Genomic DNA, 21,221 nt, shown 5'->3' with positions numbered 1-21,221 from the left:
ACACAGGCACACACCCTGCCTCCTTCGCTGAATGAAAAGGTAATAATCATTCATTATAGAAAGAATTTTAAATTCCCAAAAGTACGAAAAAGAAAAGCAGAAACTGTCTTTCCCTGTCCCTCCATCCACTCCTGCTCTCCTACTTTCTTAGCTTTGACCCATTTCCTTTACTACTTTTCTCCTACTGGGGCCATCTGATAGTCATGTGTCTGAAGGGACTTCTTCTCGTATTTGATATTTCAGAGACATGTATTACAGAATTTAACAAGTAAGAAAAGCCTTTTTATGTATGCATATGAAAAACAGAGAAGGAAATAAATAAACTGATTTTTAAAAGATGGATCAGAAAATTAGGATTATGTGTTTTTTATCCAAACACACCTGTAATATTATTATTTTACATTTGAAAAAATATTAAGTTAAAAAAAATTACCTTTTTGTCCCGACTTCCAGTGAAGAAATACTTGCCATCAGGACTCCAATCACAAGACCAAATAATTCTACTGTGCACAGCAGTGATTTTGTTAGTGAAGGCAAAGAGACTGAAAACTGGGTCTGAAAGAAACACATATGCACTAGTCACAAAGTGGAGAGAGCAGTCTTTTACCTGTTAGAAAGCTATGTTTAAATGCCATATACAACACGTAATTTAACAATCAATTTATATACACAGACTTTTGCAACCAAGGCCAGGCGGCTGATCCCTCACCAGAAGGCTATGTGCATACAGTTATTTTTCTAGTAGGAAATGCTTTTATACTGACTAGTCACTCTCTAGTGACTGATGACAAACATCTTCTGGACACTTAACTAAAAGTTCAATTTATGCTTATGGAAGAAGCCTGATGAAATTTAAACTTACTCAGGAAGTAGCCAGATCTGTGTATTAAGCTATGGAAAAAAAGACTAATGAACTCTTAAATAATGTAAAAAAAAAAAACGAACTTAAAAAAAATCTCTTCCCTTGCAATATTTTAAGTGTAGGGTAACTAACTTCTAGCCCTCATAGGGACTAAACGTAAAAGACATAACTGTGTATGGAGGGTAGACTAATGTATCTATTAATCCACAATCCATAAAGATATAACAAATTAAAGGATTTGTTATTAGTATAATATCACTTTAACTTTTTTAAAAAAGTAAAAGTTGCATGTTAGGAAATCACTAGTTGCAAATGAAATCAGTCTGTTACGACATATACTGTTCAGTATGTGTCATAGTCCCTGGTATTCTCTAAAACACAAAAAACCCAAAGGACTAAAAATATCATAAGATCAAATTGCAGTAGGTTTTATCAATGGAAAAATTAAAAACAGGATTAAACAACACAAAGTACTTTAAATGCTCTCTAGATTTTACCTACTCAATGAAACTGGAAGAATAAGAATAGGCTACTGCTGCAATCACACGAAGCTTTTTTTCCTTTCCCTTTTTTTTTTTTCAATTTATGCTAGATTCAAAGTAGAATGCAGGTAGGTGTGTTAACATTTTGCCCAGGGGTCATGTTGTTCACAAATAGATGCCTAAAACACCCCTCCCAATTATCACTGTGACAGAGGTAGGTAGGTGAATGATAAAGACAATGGTCCTTCTGAGTTTCATAATTTAACTGTATATTCATTATTCCTGTCCCATAAAATCCTCAGTATATATCATCCATTTGGTTTTATGGTGGCATTCTGTAACCATCTGTGAAATCCAAATTTTCTACATGTAGATTTTTATGTTTCTTTAACTGAGATGTCTGAATACATATCATCCTTACAAGGAAGGTCAAGTCTTCCTCAGTTATCACAAAAGTTTGAAAGACTCACAACAACCAGACTCTGCCCTTCACCCTGTTATCATTTCTATTTCTCTTTACACAATAGCTGCTCAAATTAGGTAAATGGACATAACTGTTTCACTAATAATCTTCCCAAGCAGCTGTTTTACCTAACTCAGGTGAGATTGTGTCCTGCCTTTTCCACAGTGACCAGGTCCGATCTCTGGAAACAGCTAGTAAGAACTTGTCATCAGGAGAGAAGGCCATCTGTGTGACAGTCAAACTGTGGAAAATTAAATTCTGCACCTGTTTCCAAGATGCAGTGTTCCAAAGAATGATAGCTGCATGCTCTTTCTTAGCTGCCTATAGGATAGAGATGAAACAATAAAGCAATTAAAGTGAAATAAACTGAAAACATTTTTCAAAATAATATATTGTTTCTATGGTATTTTTTATGTATCTGTGTAAAAAAAGAACAACTTCTGAGAAAATACTATAAATACTATAACCAGGTGTAACCTCTGAGAAGAGACAGACTGGAATTAGAAATGATGGATAATTAGAGACTGGCACTGAAATCAGAATTTTAAAAATTGAGTTATATTTAACATACAATATTATATTAGTTTCAGGTGTATGACATAGTGGTTCAATATTTTTATACATTATGAAATGATCACCACAGTAAGTCTAGTTACTATCCATCATCATACAAAGTTGTTACCATATTATTGACTATATCCCCTATGGGTACCTTACATCCCTGTGACTTATTTATTTTATAACTGAAAGTTTATACCTCTTAAACCCCTACTTCAGTCATCCCTCCACCCTGCTGAAAACACCCTGTCTATTCCCTGTACCTATGAATCTGTTTTGTTTGTTCATTTGTTTTGTTTTTTAGATTCCATATATAAATGAAATCATTTGGTGTGTGCCTTTCTCTAACTTATTTACTCATTTCACTTAGCATAATACCCTCCAGGTCCATCCATGTTGCCACAAATGGCAAGATTTCATTCTTCTTTTTTAAGGCTGGGTAATATTCCATCTCTCTCTCTCTCTCTCTCTCTCTCTCTCTCTCTCTCTCACACACACACACACACACACACACCACCCCTTCCTTGTCTATTCATCTATCAATGGGCACTTAGGTTGCTTCCATATCTTGGCTATTGTAAATAATGCTACAATGAACACAGAGGTACATATATCTTTATAAATTAATGTTTTCATTTCCTTTGGATAAACAGCCAAAAGAAGAAGTGCTGGATCATATGGTATAGTTCTATTTTAAATTTTTTGAGGAACCTCCATACTAATTTAATATTTTACAAGAAGAATACATCTGTGTATTAACTGTGTAATTAGTAGTTTAGAAACTTTCACTTCTGGTCAATATGGAGTAGTAACAGGGACCAGATTTACTCTCTTGTGTGAAAAAAACTAAAAGATCAGACAAGACACACGAAATAATGGCACTCCAAAATATTAGATATCTGGCAACAAAGAACACTAATACCTAAAAGACAAAATGAATCACAGAGTAGGAAAAAAAGAAAAAGAAAAAAAGAAAACAACAATCACTGAACTCTATGACAACGTCAAGCAGCCAAATATAACTATGGTCTGCAAAAGGATAAGAAAAAAATACTTAAAAAGATAATGGCCAAAAAATTTCCAAATTCAATGAAAACAATAAACCTACAGATCTAAGACGTTCAATAAAACCCAAGCACAAAAAACATGAAGAAAACTATACCAACAGTAATCAAATTGTTCAAAACCACTGAAAAATATAAAATTGCAGTTGGAAGAAGAAAAAACATTACTAAGTAACAAAGAAAAATGACAGTGGGCTTCTCATCCAAAACAATGCAAGTCAGAGGAAAATAGAGCAACATTTTTGAAGTACCTAACGGAAAACCAACAATTCTTTAGCTACCACTAATACTGTTAAAAAATGAAGGAGAAATAGATCCTTTTCAGACAGGCAAAAAGCTGAAAAAATTCCTGACCAGCAGAACTGCATTATGAGGAATGTTAAGAACATCCTGTAGACAGCAGGAAAATAATATGTGATGGAAAAAATATTTTTATTATTTAAATATCTTTAGGGATAATTAACTGTTAAAGTATAAATAATATTGTGGGATTTCTGTGAAGAAGCAAAATGTACAAAAACAATACCACAAAGTAGAAGGAAATGAAAGTATACTTATGTTCTCATACACAAAGAGTGCAATATTACTTGATGGTAAACTGTGGTAAATTAAAGATATATAGTATAAAATGTGAAACAACCAATAAAATAACAAAGAGTTATATCTACTAAACAAAACAAAAGAAATAAAATGGAATCATAAAAAGGAATCACTTAATCCAAAATAAGTATAATGGATCAAAGAACAGATAGATCAAATAGAAAACGAATAGCAAGACGACAGGAGTTAATCTATCATATCAATTATTACATCAAATCCAAATGATCTAATAAGCACCCCTATTAAAATGAAAGATTATCAAGATGAAAAAAACAGCAAGACCCAATTATATGCTGTCTTCAAGAAACCCGCTTGAAATAAAAGGAAACAAACAGCTTAAAGTAAAATGATGGAAAAAGATACATAATTCAAGCACTACTCAAAGGAAACCTGGAGTGGCTATACTAACATCAGAGAAAGTAGACTTCAGAGCAGAAAATATTACCAGAAGTAAAGAGGTTCATTGCATAATAAGAAACTAGTCAGTTAATCAAGAGAAAATAACAATCATAAATGTTTAGGATCTAACAACAGAACTTCAAAAATACATAAAATACAAACTGAAGGAACTATAAGGATTAAAAGACAAGTCCACAATTATAGTTAGAGATTTCAAAATGCCATTCACGATAGAACCAAAAGAATAAGGAAGACAATACTGTCAACCAATGTAATTTATATTTTCAGAACACTCGACCCAAAATAAACAGAATCCAAATTCTTCTCAAAAGAACATGGAAATTTACCAAGATTAAATTTCAAAGGATTGAAGTCATACTATGTTTTCTGAACAAAATAAACTTAAATTAGAAATCAGTAACAGAAAGATATCTGAAAAACACTCAGTATATGGAAACTAATACATTTCAAAATAACCTAAGTTAAAAAATAAAATCAAAATTAGAAAGTGTTTTTAATTGAATGAAAATGAAAACACAATGTATCAAAATTTGCAGAATGCCTCGAAAGCAATACTTAGAGGAAAACTTATAGCATTTAACACCTATATTAGAAAGAAAGATCTAGAATCAATGACCTCAGTTTTAACCTTATTAGAGACAGAAAAAGAAATGAGGACTTCCCTGGTAGTGCAGTGGTTAAAAATCTGCCTGCCAATGCAGAGGACACAGTTCAAGCCCTGGTCCAGGAGGATCCCACATGCCGTGGAGCAACTAAACCTGTGTGCCACAACTACTGAGCCCGTGCTCTACAGCCTGTGAGCCACAAATACTGACCCCACGTGCCACAGCTACTGAAGTCTGTGCACCTAGAGCCTGTGCTCCGCAACAAGAGAAGCCACCACAGTGAGAAGCCAGTGCACCACAATGAAGTGTAGCTCCCATTCATCACAGCTAGAGAAAGCCCGTATGCAGCAACGAAGACCCAATGCAGCCAAAAGTAAATCAAAATAAATAAACCAAAAGCTTGTTCTCTGAAAATATTAATAAAATCATAAACTCATTAATTTCCTGGTCAATTCCCAAAATTCTCTCCCACCAAGGGAAAAAAAAAAAAAAAGAGGATATAAGAGAAAAGAGACAAATTGCCAATAACAGGAATAAGAAAGGTAACATCACCAGGGATTCTTCAGGTAATAAAAGGATCAAAAGGGAATACTATGAAAAACTTTATGCCAATAAATATGACAAATCAGATAAAAGGGGCAAATTTCCTGAAAGACACAAACCATCAAAGTACACCCATGAAAAATTAGATATCTTGAATGAAATAGCCCTGTATCTATTTAAAAAATTATAGGTAGTTAAAAACCTTCCCACAAAGATAACTCAAGGTCAGTTTGCTTCACTGGGAAATTCTACCAAATATTTAAAAAAGGAAATACCAATTCTTCACAAACTCTTCCAGAAAATTGCAAAGGAGGAAATATTTCTATGAGGCTAATATTACTGTGATACCAAAACCAGATGAAGCCATTACAAGGAAAGAAAACTACACAGCAATGTCTCTCACATACTATATATGAAAGTTTTAAACAAAATTTCAGCAAATTGAATCCAACAATATATAAAAATATAAGAAATCATCAACAAAATGAAAAGGCAACCTACTGAATGGGAGAAAATGTTTGCAAATTATCTGATAAGGGGTTAATATAAAAACTATATAAAGAACACATACATCTGAATAGCAAAATATAAAATAAAATAAAATAAATAAATAATAGGCAAAGGATCTGAATAGACATTTTTCCAAAGAAGACATATACATGGCCAACAGAAACATGAAAATATGCTCAACATCACTAATCATAAGGGTAATGCAAATCAAAACCACAATGAGATATCACCTTACACCCATTAGAATAGCTATCATCAAAAAGACAAGGAATAAGTGCTAGAGAGGATATGGGGAAAAGGGAACCCTGTGCCTTTGCTGGTGGAAATGTAAACTGGTGCAACCACTATGAAAAACAGTATGGAGGTTCCTCAAAAAATTAAAACTGGAATTAACATATGATCCAGCAATTCCACTTCTGGGTATTTACCCAAAGAAAATACAAATACTAACTTGAAAAGATATGTGTACCCCCATGTTCACTGCAGCATTATTTATGATAGCCAACATATGGAAACAACCTAAGTGTCCATCAAATGGATAAAGAAAATGGATCAATGGATAAAGAAAGCGGACAGACACACACACAATGGTGGAAGAGTATTCAGCCATAAAAAACAATGAGGGCTTCCCTGGTGGCGCAGTGGTTGAGAGTCCGCCTGCCAATGCAGGGGACACGGGTCCGTGCCCCGGCCCGGGAAGGTACCACATGCCGCAGAGCGACTGGGCCCGTGAGCCATGGCCGCTGAGCCTGCGCGTCTGGAGCCTGTGCTCCGCAACGGGAGAGGCCACAACAGTGAGAGGCCCGCGTACCGCAAAAAAAAAACAAAAACAAACAAAAAAAACCAATGAAATATTTCCATTTGTGACAACATAGATAGACCTTGTGGGCATTATGCTAAGTGAAATAAGTCAGACAAAGACAAATACTGTACGATCTCACTTATAAGCAGAATCTAAAAACAGCAACAATAAAAAAAACCCACCAAGCTCATAGACATACAGAGAATGGATTGGGAGATGCCAGAAGCCAAGACTGGGGGATAGATGAAATGGGTGAAGGGAGTCAAAACGTACAAACGTCCAGCTATAAATAACTAAGTCAGGGGGATGTAACATACAGCACGGTGATTATAGTTAATATTGCACTGCGTATTTGAAAGTTGCTGAAATCTTAAAAGTCCTCAGCACAAGAAAAAAATATTTCTTATAACTATGTATGATGATGGATGTTAGCTAGACTTATTGTGGTGATCACTTCACAATGTATACAAATATTGAATCATTATGTTGTACACCTGAAACTAATATAATGTTATATATGTCAGTTATACCTCAATAAAAAGAATAATTGAAAAAATATATATATATAATATAAGCATTTGGGGTTTGGTTCCAGGAATGCAAAGTTGGTTCATCATTTGAAAAATCAATCCATGTAATTCACCATATTAATAAACTAAAATGGGAAAAACATATGATCATGTTAAGAGATAAAGAAAAAACATTTGACAAAACCTAACATCCATTCCTGATAAAAACTCTCTGCAAACTAGGAACCGCAGGGAGATTTTGCAACCTGATAAAGAGCCATAAAAAAAAATCCATAGCAAGCATAACACTTAATGGACAAAACTAAATATTCTGTTGCTGAGATGAGGAATAAGGTGAGGACTTCTGATGTTACAATGTCTAGTCAACATTAAGACATCCATATGGGAAAGGAAGAAGTAAAATTTTCTTTATTCACAGGAAACATAAGCATCTGTGTGGAAAATCCAATATCTACAATAAAGCTATAAGAAATAATAAGTTTAGCAAGCTGCAGGATAAAAGACTGATTACAAAAGCAACTGCATTTCCTTATGTAAGCAATGAACAATCAGACATAAAATATATGAAATAAGGATAAATCTGACAAAATATGTGTAAGACCTGACGCTGAAAAGTACAAAATATTCTTGATAATATTAAGATGTTAACCCTGGGGAAAATTGGGTAGGAGGTATAATGGTATTCTAGGTACTATCTCTGCAACTTTTGTTAAACATAAAATTATTCCAAGATAAAAGGCTTACTAAAAAAAAAAAAAAAACCCTGAGAGAAATTAAAGATCTAAATAAATGAGAGGCATACTGCATTCATGTGTCAAGACTCAATATTGTTAAAATTCTTCCACAATTAATCTATAGATTCAATGCAATCCCCATCAAAATTCCAGCACATACTTTTGTAGAAACTGTCAAGCTGATTATAAAATTCATGTGGAAAAGTAAAGAACCCAGAATAGCCAAAATACATTTGAAAAGTGAGAAGAGAGTTAGAAGACAATTACTTCCTGGTTTCAAGACACAGTATAAAAAGCTATAGCTGTTAAAGAGACTTGTGGCACTGGCAACAAAACAGGAAAGAAAAAAAAAAGTTGAGTAGGACAAAATAAAGTCTAGAAATAGACCCAAACATATATGGACAGCTAATTTTGACAAAGATGCAAAAGGTATGAGGTGAAGGGATAGTCTTTTCAACAAATGATGATGGAACAACTGGACATCCACATGCAAAAAAAATCAACTGTAATATATACTCCATACAACAGGAAGAATTAATAAAAGATGTATCATAGGTCTAAACATAAAACTTAAAATCTATAAAACTCCTAGAACAAAATGTGGCAGAAGAACTTGAGTCAGGCAAAGATTTCTTTCTTTCCTTTTTCTTTTTTGGCCACTCTGCACAGCATGCGGGATCTTAGTTCCCTGACCAGGGATCAAACCTGCGCCCCCTGCAGTGGGAGTGTGAAGTCTTAACCACTGGACCACCAGGGAAGTCCCAGGCAAAGATTTCTTAGATACTACATTAGAAGCACAAACCCAATACAGAAAAAAACTGATAAATTAGACTTCACCAAAACATACAACTCCTGCTCTTTGAAAAACATTGTTAAGAAAATGAAGGAAAAGTCACTGAGGAAAACTACCTACATAGCATATATCTGATAAAGTAGTATCCAGTGTATATAAAGAGCTTTTCAAAATTCAGTAATAAGAAAACAATACAATAAAGAACTGGGCAAAAGATTTGAACAGATACTTCATCAAAGAAGACATACAGTTGGAAAATTAGCACATGAAAAGCTGTTCAACATCATTAATCATTAAGGAAATGCAAATTACAGGCACAATGGGATATTACAAACCTATCAGAATGGCTAATGTTAAAAAAAGACTGACAATACCACGCACTGGTGAGGGCGTGGAGCAACTGGAACTCTCATATATTGCTAGTGGGATTGTAAAATGGTACAACCACTTTGGAAAATAGTTTGTCAATTTCTTAAAAATTTAAATATACATCTACCATATACCCAGCAATTCCACTCATATGTATTTACTCAAGAGAAATGAAAGCATATATCCATGCAAAGACTTGTATACAAATATTCATAACTGCTTTATTAATAAAAGCCAAAAACTGGAAATCACCCAAATGTCCATTAATAAGTGTATGGATCAACAAATTGTAGTATATCTGTAAAAGGGAAGACTACGCAGAAAAAAAATGAGCAACTGATACATGCAACAACATGGATGAATCTCAAATTATTATGCTAAATGAAAAAAGCCAGATGAAAAAGAGTGCATACTATATGACTCCATTTATACAAAAATTTAGAAAATGTAAACTACTCTATCATGATAAAAAGCAGATTAGTGGTTTACTAGGGATGGGGCAGAGGAAATTTGGGGGGCTGATGGTATGTTCACTATCTTGATATGTAGTGATGATTTCACAGGTATAAACATATGTCAAAATTTATCAAATTGTTCACTTTCAACATGCAGTTGACAGCACACTAATGACACCTAAATAAAGCAGCTAAAAATGTTAGTTCAAAAAAGAACTAACTTGCTACAAGTGAGCCAACTTGAAAAGGAGAAAATAATCAATTATGTGATTGACAGTGCCCTAAGACACAAATTAGCTGCTCAGTAGAAGCACAGTTATTCTTGCTACCTATGCCCTATTCTTTCCAAAGGCCCTTGTATTAACAGAAGGAAGTACCACCCTCTCAGTACCACCCTCACAAAGAGGACAACAAACAAGGAGGTGGGGAAGAAGGAGCACAACAGTTATTTCTTAGGATGTCCCTTAATACAGGCCAGTAGCAAGAAACCACAGCAAGAGCAGGGACAAAAAACAAACATAGCAAAAAAACCCCCAAAACAAAAAAACCCCATAGGTGTCCATCCAGGTGGGCAGCTCTCATCATCATGCTTAAAACAGATAAATAAATTAATTTTCTTGGTGTTTTAATAAATAAATTTTAGGAAATTTAGGGGAATGTGTAGGTCTCAGACCTTTCACACAATCCTCCACAGTATATAGATAAATACTGAACAGCAAGTTCAAGATCATTCTCCCAGGCAGATGTCTGAGATGCACTATTCCGCAGTGTCACGAGCTGGTGGCTCACTGAGCTGGCCACCACCCTGCCTCACCATGGCGAGGGCCAAAGGACTCTACTCACTTAGGTCAGCACCCACAGTGTCCTCAAGAGATGGTCAGATGGCGTACATGGTGCGGGGTTTCACCTTCTCATTCCCCTCTGTCTCCAGGACTCCCATTACTAAAAATTTATGTTACCACATTTTTAGTTCTCATTTTAAGATACCTGATTAAATAGTTTCTGAGTAGGGGCATAAATCAGCTCAAACCAAGTATTTAAGAACAAAAACGTGCAGCTGAAACAGATTTAAAAGGCAACCGCAAGCTTCTGACGGGACAGAATGGAAAAGAGACTGAGAAAGCAAGATTCAGAAAAATCAGGCACCTGTGGCCTTTCGTGTCAAATTCTGCCTCCATCACTACTAAGCTTGCAGGAGCCTGATGACTCAAATAACCTGTGACCAAGTAGAATAAAAAAGTAAAATGCCCTACCTTACAAGCTGAGGCAAGCAGTGTCTTTGAATTGCTACAAGCAACACAAAATATTTCATAACCATGTCCGTATCTAAAATTTAAAAAGAGAAAATGGATGACCCCTGTAAGTAGGTAATTAGTAAATGTACCTATTCTTGTGGTGCAAAATTTTTAAATGAGAGAAGAAATCAATCTCTCCAGCTAACACAGTTCTTTTAAGAAACATTGTACTTTTGTCTAGGTAAATATTTGGGGTAAAAGCAGAGACTGGAGAAAAATGCCAACTTCCTAGTAGTAATACAACTTGTTCAAACAACTAGATTAAAATACAAGTTTTCACTGCCAGCCAGCCACTACCATAAATAACAAACCATAGAAAGGTCCTGATAGGGAAACACTGTAGGAAAAAAAAGACCAAGAGAATAACAAAACTTAAAACTTTTTTTAAAAAGGAAAAAAAAGTGTTATGTCTACTTTAAAAATCAAGACCAATAAATCTAGTAAATATAATACATAGCAATATAAATATCTATGTGAAGTTTGATTTTCACCTCTTATGAAGGCCATCAAGAGATGTTTACAGCAGGGGGGAAAATGTAGGTAAGAGGAAAGCAAAGGAGAAAATCAAATTGGTTGGGAAGGGGGCATCACAAGTTATGATCGAATCAGACTAAAGAGCTAAGTACAATTTAACTTACAGTTTTTGAACTTCAGGCCACAAAGTATTTTGCAGAAGATGATCCTCAGTGGGAGGTTCTACAATAAATTTATAGCACTGCAATTAATTTTTCCACTTTCATGCAGATAAACAAGTGAATTCTGTAGCACTTATTTAGGTCAGTGGTGACAGACCCCATACTATGTGTACTGTACTAATGATTCTAGCGAACCATCTTTTTGCCTTTTCTTACCAGTAAGTATGGAGGGTTGAAAGGCCACCTGGTGATATTCGAAACCAGTACTAGTTAACAGCTCCTCTTCATCAGAAGGCTGAGAAGCTATATCTCCTAGTTTAAAACAAACAACAACATGAATGTAGTCACCAACTTTATGTCTCCTGCACATGTCCCAATATTAAGGCCACTAGGTAGAAAATAGTGGTACCTGAAGGCAGTGTAATTCAACGCTGTATCCGCGTGATGGCAAAGCCAAGGGTATTTCCACTACTCTGGTATTTTCCAAATGCGCTCCTTAGAGCACTGGTCAATTCCATAAAGATTCCCTCCTTTTCCTTTGACCTAATGTTTCCCAAACTTTTTGAACTGTGGAACACATTTTTCAAGCTATCCACATTAGCATCTGTGGTTGTGAGTGCTCCATGAAATACACTTTGTAAAAGCAGCACCCTATTTCAGGGTCTGCATGTGTACATAGAGTAGTTACCATGAAATAGCTGATAGAAGATAGATGCATGTACTCTGATTTTTAAAAATAATAAATCACCTGTAATGAACATTAGGTACATAATATACAAATGTGTAACTAGGTTTTAAGCACCACTATAGGTTCAGTAATTTTGGAGACGAAAGCCTTACCCTGAAAGACAGCTTTATTTGATAATCCCAAAGCAGGGATGGTAGCTCCTTCTGGAAGATCACCATCTTGCTGGAATAAAAAGTATGATACATGTTTTAAATGCTAAAAGTTACGGTTACCTCAGTCACTATAAAAAAATGTTATGCTCATAAATTCTGAGAAGCAGTGTAAAGACCATTTTACCATTCTGTGTAGATATCTGCCCACACTTCCATTTCCTGAACTGAGAGATGCAATACAAAGCAATCACTCTCCAGCAGAGAGGCTCCAGCTAATCCCCAGCCCCGACCCAATCCATAAAGTCGGGCATCCTCTCATCCATAAGCTCATGGAACCCTGACAGCTCAATGGGTGTCAGCGTGTGACAAGGAAAGCACTGTGCTGGCTTCTAGCAAAGAATGGGCTGAGAATGGAAGGCCTAGAGCTTTATTTCCAAGAGAGTCTCACAGGCACACCCCTGGTGATGCTCATACAAACACACGTTTCCCAGGAAGGCACATAGTATTTTCATTAAACATATTTAAAATTTTGAATATTTTAAAACCTTGTAACAGAGTGCCCTTTGAAGTGGCAATAATCTGCTTATATCCTGCAATATCAATTAAATTACTACATATGAAACAAATGCTAACCATCAAAATGGCACATGTCCATAAGCTAAGAGCATTTCTTACAATTTAAATTTTAATACAGGGGCTGGAACCGAACACAAACATGAGCTATGGGAATTTAAACCATCACCAAGAATAGGTACCTGAAACACAGGATGCTTTATTTTAGAAAACAAGAAAAATAAAACACCATGGAAAAGAGCAATAAGAGGCATTCCTATATATCCCAACATCTAGTATGGGAACAAACCCAAAAAGCAGCAAGAGGCTTTCCAGTCTACAGGATTCCTGTATCTTAGGACTCAGAACTGAATATACACCTGGGACTAGCCTCTTAAGGAATCCTAAAACCACATTTCAATCCCTAGAATTGTCAGATCCTCAAACCAACTTGCCCTCCACCACCATATGCTCAGCACGGTATAATAACCAGTCGAGGCCTCCCTTTTGATCTTGTTCCACTGTCCATTACCATTAGAAACAGCATAACAGAATCTTTCATCTCCTTTACCTAATCAAGAGAGCCTGTGGCCTGAGGCACCCATAATAAACTCCAAGAAACACAGTTGGACATTTCTTTTAAAATGACTCTTACTTTCTTTTCCAGTCTTACCCAGACTGGTGCTAGTGTCCCTGCCTTCAAAGTCTCTGGGCTCAAAGGTATCCTGCTCCCACATAACTCTTCGCCCCAAAGTGCTTTTCATCACTTTCTTTGTTTAGGGACCTCTGCTGGTACCAGAGTCTGAACTATGCCTGCCTCCCAAGGTCCTCCACCATTTGACTTTCCCTCAGCCCCTCCATTTCCCTCTATATACTCTTCATTCAAGCAGCTCTGGCCACCCCACTGCTCTCTGTCCTTCCATCTGCCTATCAAAATTGTACTCATCCTTTTCAAGATCAGAAGCTAATTCATGACCCAACTCTAAGTACTGCAACGGACGTGCACTTCTGTGTAACACAACTACCTTCCTACTTACTTTCCCTTCCGTCATAACTGGTTACTTTATAATGTTTATAACCAATGTATTTTTTTTTTTTTTTTTGCGTTACGCGGGCCTCTCACTGTTGCGGCCTCTCCCGTTGCGGAGCACAGGCTCCGGACGTGCAGGCTCAGCGGCCATGGCTCACGGGCCCAGCCGCTCCGCGGCACGTGGGATCCTCCCAGACCGGGACACGAACCCGTGTCCCCTGCATCAGCAGGCGGACCCTCAACCACTGCGCCTCCAGGGAAGCCCTAACCTATGTATTTTTGTAAGTGCTCAAAACTTTTGTAGAAAGGGGGTATAAACAAACATTAATAAAAACTTACCCTTTCAAAACTCAAATGAAGCCCCATTTTCTCATTACTACAGCAACCACTTCCTCCTATGAAAATTACTTTAGTCACAAGATTTAGCAATTAACTGGTTTCATCTAATAATTACAGGTACATTAGTTCCATTGTCCGCTACCCCTAATCTACATCTAGAAGGTAATCTCCTTGAAAATATGACCCATCTGTTATGCTTTGTTTTATCGTAGTTACCAAGCACAGTGAAGACGCATAGTATTCGTGCCTTAATTTAACATTTTAACTCTTTACAGTCTCTTGGGCTTAACTGTTACAAAATTTCTTGTATTAATATTTAAATTACTGCCTGCCACAGTGCACACACAAGTTTATCAAGCCAATAATAAAATGATTTGACTTTCTTTCTACCCATATACTCCACTTACAGCCTTAAGTGAAACTTTCTAAAATTTTTTTTTTTTGCGTTACGCGGGCCTCTCACTATTGTGGCCTCTCCCGTTGCGGAGCACAGGCTCCGGACGCGCAGGCTCAGCGGCCATGGCTCACGGGCCTAGCCGCTCCGCGGCATGTGGGATCTTCCTGGACCAGGACATGAACCCGCATCCCCTGCATCGGCAGGCAGACTCTCAACCACTGCGCCACCAGAGAAGCCCTAAAATTTTATATGAAGGGTTAACTAGATCTAGTTAAAACATTTAGAGGAATACTCACATTACAAAGCATGTGATTCAGTGATTGGCCCGTAATGGCACAAAAATTTTCCACAAAAATTCGAGGTGCAGAAAATACTCGAAGAACTTTTTCATCCGCTCCAGATACAAACTGAAACCTACTGATCATTGCCAAACATTTCAGGTCATATCCGTGTATCTGAGGCCTTGCAATTTCATGCCAGGTCACCTGGGTATCAAAATAAGATAAACAAAAATGATCACACGTTTCAAAAACTGAATTCAACAAGCAAAATATCAGACACAAAATCATTCATTATGCCATGGAAATGTGACCATGGGGCAGATTCATCCATGTTGTTCTGTTTATCAACAGATCAATACTTTTTATTGCTGAGTAGTATTCCCTTGTACAGCTATACCACAACTTGTTGATCTATTCACCTACTTACAGACATTTGGGTTGTTTTCCAGTTTTTGTCTTACTAGAAAAAGTCACAAATTTTCGTGTATAAGTCTTTGCATGAATATATTTCTCTTGGGTAAATATTACCTATGGGTATAATAACTGGATGATGTGGGTGTATATTTAAATTTTTAAGAAACTGCCAAATGATTTCCCAAAGTGGCTATACATTTTAGAATCCCACCAGCAGTGTATGAGAGATCCAGCTGCCCACACCCTCCCTCATTAACACTTGTGCAGTCAGCCTTTCAACTGTAATCATTCTAACAGGGGTGTCATGGTATCTCATTGTAGCTTTAATTTGCATTTCCCTAATGACTAATGGTGTTGAGAATCTTTTCCTGTTCTTATTTTCCATCCATACATCTTCTTTGGATAAACATCTTTTGCCCCCTTTTTTTAAAAAATGGATTGTTTTCTTATTACTGAGTTGCAAAAAGTTCTTTATATACTCTAGATAAAAATCTTTATCAGGTATGTGTTTTGTAAATACTTTCTCCCAGTTTGTGACTTTTCATTCTCCTGACAATGTCTTTCAAAGAGTAGAATTTCACATTTTGGTAAAGTCTGATTTATTGATTTTTTTTTTAAAGGATCATGAATAAACAACAACTGAGTTATACTGATAACAAATTACCAAGAGCCACAGAAAACCACTCCAAAATTATTTGCCTTGTTTTTTACTTGACTATAGTGTTGTTCCCAATGTCCTCAACTCTACCAATTTTAATCTACCACATGCTGCTGAAGCAGAAATGTCAGTGGCCAATTTCATTAGCTTCATAGACTGAGCCAGAGTCAGGTCCATGAATTTTTATCAGAAACTGAAGCTGACCATAGTTTCTCTGAGTATACAGTTCAATGGTTTATCAGTGGTAAAGTTTTATTGCAGTTTTTTAAAGCTCAGGGCCAAGCCTGAAAAGTTCCTTGAACAAAAACTGGCCTTGACCACTATTATGTAACACTATATGATGTTAGAAATTAGTTTTTACTACAGACTTGATAGTGTTTCTTTCTTTTTTTGGCTGCGCCACGCGGTCTGTGGAATCCTAGTTCCTTGACCAGGGACCGAATGCAAACCTGAGCCCTTGGCAGTGAAAATACAGTCTCAGCCACTGGACCATCAGAGAATTCCCTTGTGTTTCCTAATGAATTAAACTTAAAATTACAAGGTATTATGAGAACTTTTATGTGGAACTGAAGTAAACACGTTTTGACAGCTAACATTTTAATTGTTGAATTATAAAGAATATGTGTATGCTTAAGTTTCCTTTAACTGAAATACAGTTGAAATAAAATGTAATGTTATGTTAGTTTCAGGCGTATAACATAGTGACTCGACTTTTAAATACATTACAAAATCGTCAACCATGGTAAGTCTAGTAACCACCTGTCCCCATACTAAGTTATTACAGCATTACTGCCCATATTCCTTATGCTGTATATCACACTCTTGTGACTTATTTATAACTGGAAGTTTGTGCCTCTTAATCCCTTCACCTATTTCACCTGGCTTCAAACCTCTGGCAAACACCCGTTTTTTTCTTTGTATCTATAAGTCTGTTTTCACTCTGTTCGTTTGTTTTGTTTTTTAGAGTCCACATATGAGATCATAAGCTATTTGTCTTTCTCTATCTGACTTATTTCACTCAGCACAATATCCTCTAGATCCATGTTGTGATAAATGGCAAGACTTCATTTTTCTTTCCATTTTTAAAAATTTTTTCTTTTTTAATTTTATTGAAGTAGTTGATCTACAATGTTGTGTTAATTTCTGCTGTACAGCAAAGTGACTCAGTTGTGCATATATTTCAGACTTCATTTTTTTAATAGCTGAGTAATATTCCATTGCCTATATACCACATCTTCTTTATCTACTCATCAATGGACACTTAGCTGCTTCCATATCTTGGCTATTATAAATAATGCTTCAATAAACAAAGAGGTGAATACATTTTTTCTAATTAGTGTTTTTGTTTTCTTCAAGTAAATACCCAGAAGTGAGACTGCTAGATCATGGGGTGGTTCTATTTTTACTATTCTGAGAAACCTCAATACCATTTTCCACAGTGGCTGCACCAAACTTACATTCCCACCAACAGTGCAGGAGGACTCCTCCTCTCCACCTCCTGGCCAACAGTCATTATTTGTTATCTATTTGATGATGGCCATTCTGACAGGTGTGAGGTGGTAACTCATTGTGATTTTGATTTGCATTTCCCTGATGATTAGTGATGCTGAGCATCTTTTCATGGGTCTGTTGGCCATCTGTATGTCTTCTTTGGAATGCTTCAGTTTTTAAGAAAATACGAAACCGTTTTCCAGAGTGGCTATACCATTTTGCATTCCCATTAGTAATGTAAGAAAGATCCGGTCACTCGGCATCACTTGCTATTGTCAGTATTTTATACCTTAGCCATTCTAGAGGGTGTATAGTGGCATCTCATCATGGATTTAATCTGCATTTTCCTAATGGCTAATGTTGCTGCCCCACTTTTCACGTGCTCATGGATATTTTGTAAAGTGGATCAGTCAAGTAGGAAGACATTTTACCTGTGATTGGTCTTTTCTCTTCCATGGAGCAAAAAGTCGAGTTGTCTGGTCATTACCAACAGTAATGATAAATTCTCCTTCTGGATCCCATGTTAGGTCTTGGACACCATCAAAGTGTCCTGAAATAACAATCTCTGGAGTCCACTCTCTCTGCAATGAAAGTGCTCATGACACATCAAAATAATCGAAGACCATCACTCAAAATTAAAGCTGATAATGCCTTCATCCCTCAGGTCTGATATGGGAAAGACCTTAGCCCCCAAGCAAGGTGAAGAGCTAAGTAAACAAGATGGGAACTTAAAGTAATAGGATATGTTTTCCAGTCAAGTATCAATATATTAGAACTTAAACATTCAAGCATGCGTTGTGTCCTTCAAAGCAGTAACCTTGGGAAAGTCCCCTCCATTCATCATTTATGACTGCCTCCTAGAACACTGCCTAACCTTTCTGTGCCTCAATTAACGCTTCTTCTGTAAAAGAGCTACCTAGATCATACATTTGTTACAAGAATTAGATGACTCTATATTTGTACAAGGCTGGCCCATACTAGATACTATGTGAGTATTTATCTGTCAAACTAAATAGTAGAGCACTGTGTAATGTGAGTCTGTAGATTCTGTGTGCCTGACCAACTTTCTTTATTAAGTGAAAAGAGCTGCAGGTGTAGAGGTTAAATCATACATAGTTAGTCCACCTCCTGAGGGAACCTGTATCAGCAACCACATAAACAAATAGTGAAACGAAATACAGAAAATGTCATATGCCTGGTCCACAGAGCATCTTTTTCAACAACTCAAGTGGTGGTAAAACTTGAACTTTAGAGGAAAATTAAATTTGTATAAATAGCTAAAAGGTCATTCAAAGCCAAATCTGATTAACATGGTCAGCTAAGCCATATTATTTTCTGGTCAAAAACATAAATAGGCTGGAACAAAGAAATGCTGTTAATTTCTTCTGTGACATAAAAATTGATTCTAAAGTTAGCACTAATGGGAGGTTCCAAAAAGTTCTGAACAAAGTGCAGCACTTTTGACTATGGGTACAGTCCTAAAGGGTAGTGCTTGTTTTTAGAAATCACCCCTGATTGTAATAAATTTCCACTCTGGTGTGGGATGATGACAATGGAGGAGGCTGTGCATGTGTGGGGGGAAAGGGAAAATGGGAACTCTGCATTTTCTGCTCAGTTTTTCTGTAAACCTAAAATTTCTCTAAAAAATAAAGTCTAGGGACTTCCCTGGTGGTCCAGTGGTTAAGACTTCACCTTCCAATGCAGGGAGTGCGGGTTTGATCCCCAGTCGGGGACCTAAGATCCCACATGCCTCTCAGCCAAAAAACCAAACCATAAAACAGAAGCAATATTGTAACAAATTCAATGAAAGACTTTAAAATTGGTCCACATCAAAAAAAATATTTAAAATAAACAAAAGTCTATAAAAAAATCACCCTAAATACTTGGTAAATAGCTATTATAAATATGAAGTCAAGTTACAAGCAAAAGTACAGTGAAATTCTGTCCTCTGGTTTGAGTTTCTCCCTACTTAACTGATGCTTTTTTTCTATGAAGGCCCTCTGAAGACCAGCTGAAATACAGCTCAAAGGAGCTCTGAACAAAATTAAGGGACTTCCCTGGTGGTGGAGTGGTTGAGAATCTGCCTGCCAATGTAGAGGACACGGGTTCGAACCAAGGGTCCAGGAAGATCCCACATGCCACGGAGCAACTAAGCCCGTGCACCACAACTACTGAGCCTGCGCTCTAGAGCCCACGAGCCACAACTACGGAGCCTGCGTGCCACAACTACCAAAGCCCGCGCTCTAGGGCCCATGCTCTGCAACAAGAGAAGCCACCACAGTGAGAAGGCCTGCACACCGCAATGAAGAGTAGCCCCCGCGAGCCACAACTAGAGAAAGCCCGCACGCAGCTACGAAGACCCAACACAGCCAAAAATAAAGTAAAAAAAAAAAGAACAAAATTACATTTATCCTAAAAAATATCTTATTTACAAGTGTCATAGCTAATGGTTCCCTGGTTCATTTAACAGTAAAAACAATCTTAAAGATCAACTCCAAATTGAAGATACAAGGGAAAAGTAAATCACTCCATATACTGAGAATTCAAATCCTCCTACCTGACACAACTATTACAACGCCCACAAACTAAAGGTCATGCAAATCCATGAATTTGTACTTAAGTACCACACACTAACCAATTGCACCACTGGGGCTCCATGGATTTTTACTTTGTAAGGGAAGCCATTAGATGCACATTCAAAATCTGCTAACTCACATTTTGCTCTATGTTCTGACTTCTTTGATTTATTTATTTAAAATGTATAGTACCCAGTATGTACCAGGCCCTACTTCTCATACTATACCAATATTAATTCATTTTAGTATCATAAAAATCCTCTGAGTAGGTGCTATTACTGTCCACATTTTACTGATGAGGAACCTGAGACAAAAGTTGAGTAATAACCTCAAAAACACAGCTAGTAAGTGCTAGGGCCAAGATCCATGTGCTCCTACCCACTTTTCCTGCTATCTCATTTCCCCAAACCCAAAAAAGCAGATAGAAGCAAATTAGAAGGAAGAGATTGGAATAATGCTGAGAGGCAGCTAAATGATTAGAGGAAGATTACCCCTCTCTGAGAAGAGACTAAAAACTATAAGAAAGATCTAGAAGAGCCCAATATTTGGAGGACTATTTAGAATTACACATATCAAGAGCCCCTGAGAGAATTAATATATTCTGTCATAAAATAACAGGTGCTTCTAATGGCCTTGTGTCAGTCATTCATTCAATAATTATCAATGGAGTACCTAGCTATCCAACAGGAAAATATCAAATTATGTTATTTTTAAGAAGACAAAGAGGGACTTCCCTGGTGGCGCAGTGGTTAAGAATCTACCTGCCAATGCAGGGGACATGGGTTTGAGTCCTGGTCCGGGAAGATCCCACATGCCACGGAGCAACTAAGCACGTGCACCACAACTACTGAGCCTGCGCTCTAGAGCCCGCGAGCCACAACTACTGAGCCCGTGAGCCACAACTACTGAAGCCTGCGTGCCTA

At 36.8% G+C, this 21,221-nt stretch overlaps 1 protein-coding gene across 6 annotated transcripts in view; it reads right to left on the bottom strand.

Annotated features, from left to right (window-relative positions):
* The window catches only part of ELP2 (elongator acetyltransferase complex subunit 2), a 52,365-nt gene that overhangs the window by 5,192 nt on the left and 25,952 nt on the right, over nucleotides 1-21,221 (bottom strand). For all 6 annotated transcript variants that reach the window (XM_007455209.1, XM_007455211.1, XM_007455207.1 and 3 more), the window contains 8 exons: nucleotides 18,154-18,303; nucleotides 15,175-15,363; nucleotides 12,561-12,630; nucleotides 11,937-12,032; nucleotides 11,724-11,781; nucleotides 11,044-11,116; nucleotides 1,936-2,128; nucleotides 434-555 (listed from right to left, as the gene is read on the bottom strand). In XM_007455209.1, the coding sequence (XP_007455271.1) occupies nucleotides 434-555; nucleotides 1,936-2,128; nucleotides 11,044-11,116; nucleotides 11,724-11,781; nucleotides 11,937-12,032; nucleotides 12,561-12,630; nucleotides 15,175-15,363; nucleotides 18,154-18,303 (951 nt within the window). The remainder of the gene's footprint in view (nucleotides 1-433; nucleotides 556-1,935; nucleotides 2,129-11,043; nucleotides 11,117-11,723; nucleotides 11,782-11,936; nucleotides 12,033-12,560; nucleotides 12,631-15,174; nucleotides 15,364-18,153; nucleotides 18,304-21,221) is intronic.

Source organism: Lipotes vexillifer, unplaced genomic scaffold (assembly GCF_000442215.2).
Source record: "Lipotes vexillifer unplaced genomic scaffold, Lipotes_vexillifer_v1.1 scaffold90, whole genome shotgun sequence".
In the NCBI taxonomy this organism is placed as follows: Eukaryota; Metazoa; Chordata; class Mammalia; order Artiodactyla; family Lipotidae; genus Lipotes; species Lipotes vexillifer.
This window is presented reverse-complemented; position numbering and strand designations above follow the sequence as displayed.